The sequence below is a fragment of the Electrophorus electricus genome, chromosome 13 (genome assembly GCF_013358815.1).
Source record: "Electrophorus electricus isolate fEleEle1 chromosome 13, fEleEle1.pri, whole genome shotgun sequence".
NCBI classification, from domain to species: domain Eukaryota; kingdom Metazoa; phylum Chordata; class Actinopteri; order Gymnotiformes; family Gymnotidae; genus Electrophorus; species Electrophorus electricus.
The window spans coordinates 20,870,054-20,872,553 of NC_049547.1; the positions used below are offsets into that span (position 1 = coordinate 20,870,054).

The 2,500-nt window shown below is 46.9% G+C and overlaps 1 protein-coding gene across 1 annotated transcript in view; it reads left to right on the forward strand.

The window, feature by feature from the left end:
• The window catches only part of LOC113568073 (serine protease HTRA1A-like), a 28,730-nt gene that overhangs the window by 8,473 nt on the left and 17,757 nt on the right, over positions 1–2,500 (forward strand). The window contains exons 2-3 of the mRNA XM_035533169.1: positions 1,619–1,718; positions 2,327–2,500. The exon at positions 2,327–2,500 is cut by the window's right edge and continues 31 nt beyond it. Of these exons, the coding sequence (XP_035389062.1) occupies positions 1,619–1,718; positions 2,327–2,500 (274 nt within the window). The remainder of the gene's footprint in view (positions 1–1,618; positions 1,719–2,326) is intronic.

Sequence of the window (2,500 nt, forward strand, 5' to 3'; positions counted from 1 at the left end):
GGCTTTTGGCAAGGTCTTTGCTGCAGTATTCGCTGTTGTTTGGCTGTGGTCTTGGCTGTTCTCCCTGCTGTTGTCTTGGATGATGTCTTGGCTAGAGTGGGTTTACAGAAGTTTATCTTTAAGCAATTGTCAGTCAGAATGGTGCAGAGTCAGGTTCTGATGGAAACTGCACAAACAGTGCACTCATTGTTGCCTTTTAGGTCCACTTGGGTTTCCATAGCTTCATGACAGCATGTGGGACCAAACTAAAGCCAAACCAGGGGAAAAAAAATGACCCTTTTCCATCACTGGAGGCAAAGACAGATTTTTAGAAGTTTAATAGTTTGTTAACTGTTTACAGTTGCTCAAAAAGTGTATTCACAAATCCTGTTTGACAGAGTTGTGCATGTAATCTTATTTAACTGGTTTATTTCATTTGCTTAATGAGTAGAACAGCTACATGAGACAGCGAACCGAAAAAAAGGAAAGTTGGTCTTGATATTCCTTTTACCAAAGTACATAACACTATAAATCCCATTCTTCTCGATTTCCCATTCCAGACTGACATGGACTTGTACTGGTTTTTATGGACAGTTTTCCGCGGTGGCGGGACAGTGAGTCCCCCGCGGTGCCGCTCTGGCTGTAAAACGGCGGAGGTGGTTTGTCTTCGCATACGAGGAGGCGCAGAGGCTACCGGGGCTGTAATTAGCTAAGCTCTAGCAGGCCAAAAGGAGAGTCATCGCCATGCTGGATGTGGCTTTTCTCAGGGTCGGATGAAACTCCATTCCACTCTCTCTTCACCGCATCCCTGCTCCAGTTGGCTGGCGACTCCCCCCCGGCACAAACGCAGCAGACCGCCGGTGGAGGCTTTGGCCGCTCAGAATCGCCTGCTTTTCGGCGGCTAGGGAGCGTTCTCCTCCTATGCCGCTCCATGTAATTAGGCAGAATTCCGGCACCACAGAGGAACTGCGCATCAACACACCACTATAGATCACATGGCAATGTTTGTGTTTCTCATACACCACAGTACAGCATATACAACTGTTAGCACATGTCTGCAGCTTGGCACTACTCCGCTGTGTGTGTGAGCGCTCCAGCAGTGTGTGACGCTCTGGGCTATGGAATGAGTGAGAGATTAAAATGGAAGTATCATTTTTGTGTTCTGAGTTTACAAAGGGGAAAGGTTATGATGAGCTTTTGAGAGGCGATAATAAACAGACTTTTTTATGGTCACTTCACCCTTTCACTCAGTGGTGAAATTACAGAGGACTACAGTCAGTAATTCCAGACATGCCTAAGGATGCTTCAGGACGAGAGAGAGAGAGAGAGAGAGAGAGAGAGAGAGAGAGAGAGAGAGAGACAGAGAGAGAGAGAGAGAGAGAGAGAGAGAGAGAGAGAGAGAGAGAGAGAGAGAGAGAGAGAGAGAGGTATCCATGTATATTTATACACTAAACTGGCCTTTTTAAACTGGTCTTTTTTTTTAATTGGTCTTTTTTTAAACTGGTCTTTTTTTTAGTTAAATAGTAGTCTGACATTGTGGACTTGTTCCTGCTGAGGTGATGTAATTTAATATTTTGGGTGGTTTGTTCTACACTGTTTTTGTCTGATTGTTTATTGGCCTGTCCTGTCTCCTCCGCAGCCCAGGGCAACCCAAACAGCCTCAGGTACAAGTACAACTTCATCGCTGACGTAGTGGAGAAGATCGCCCCCGCTGTGGTTCATATTGAGCTCTACCGCAAGTAAGGCGCAGCACTGGAAATGGTCAAAGCCTTCACAAGACATCTCTCTCTCTCTCTCTCTCTCGTTATTGGCATGAAAAGGAAAAACACCTTTGTTGCAAAGCAATACAGTATATCTAAATGTATCAATTAACAAATGAAGAAAAGTTGTTTATAGAGGATAAATATTATCTTCTGTTTTCTCCCTCGCTCTCTCTTTACTGTCCTCTCTCCCTCTCTCTCTCTCTCTTGCTCTCTCTCTCTCTCTCTCTCTCTCTCTCTCTCTCTCTCTCTGTCTCTCTCTCTCCCTCTCCCTGCCTCTCTCTCCCCCTTTCTTTCTCTCTCTCTTTTTACTTTCCCCGCTCCCTCTCGCTCTCTCTCTCACTCCCTCTCTCTCCCTCTCTCTCTCTCTCTCTCTCTCTCTCTCTCTCTCTCTCCCTCCCTCTCCCTCTCTCCCTCTCTCTCTCTCTCTCTCTCTCTCACTCTCTCCCTCTCTCTCTGTCTCTCTCTCTCCCTCTCCCTGCCTCTCTCTCTCTCTCTCCGTCTCTCCCTCTCTCTCTCTCTCTCTCTCTCTCTCTCCCTCCCTCTCTCTCTCTCTCTCTCTCTCTCTCTCTCTCTCTCTCTGTGAGGATGGTGTATTCCAAGCGTGAGATGGCAGTAGCGAGTGGGTCAGGTTTTGTAGTTTCAGACGACGGGCTCATCGTGACCAACGCCCATGTGGTGGCCAATAAGAACAGAGTAAAGGTGGAGCTGAGAAACGGCATCTCGTATGACGCAGAGATCAAAGATGTCGATGAGAAGTC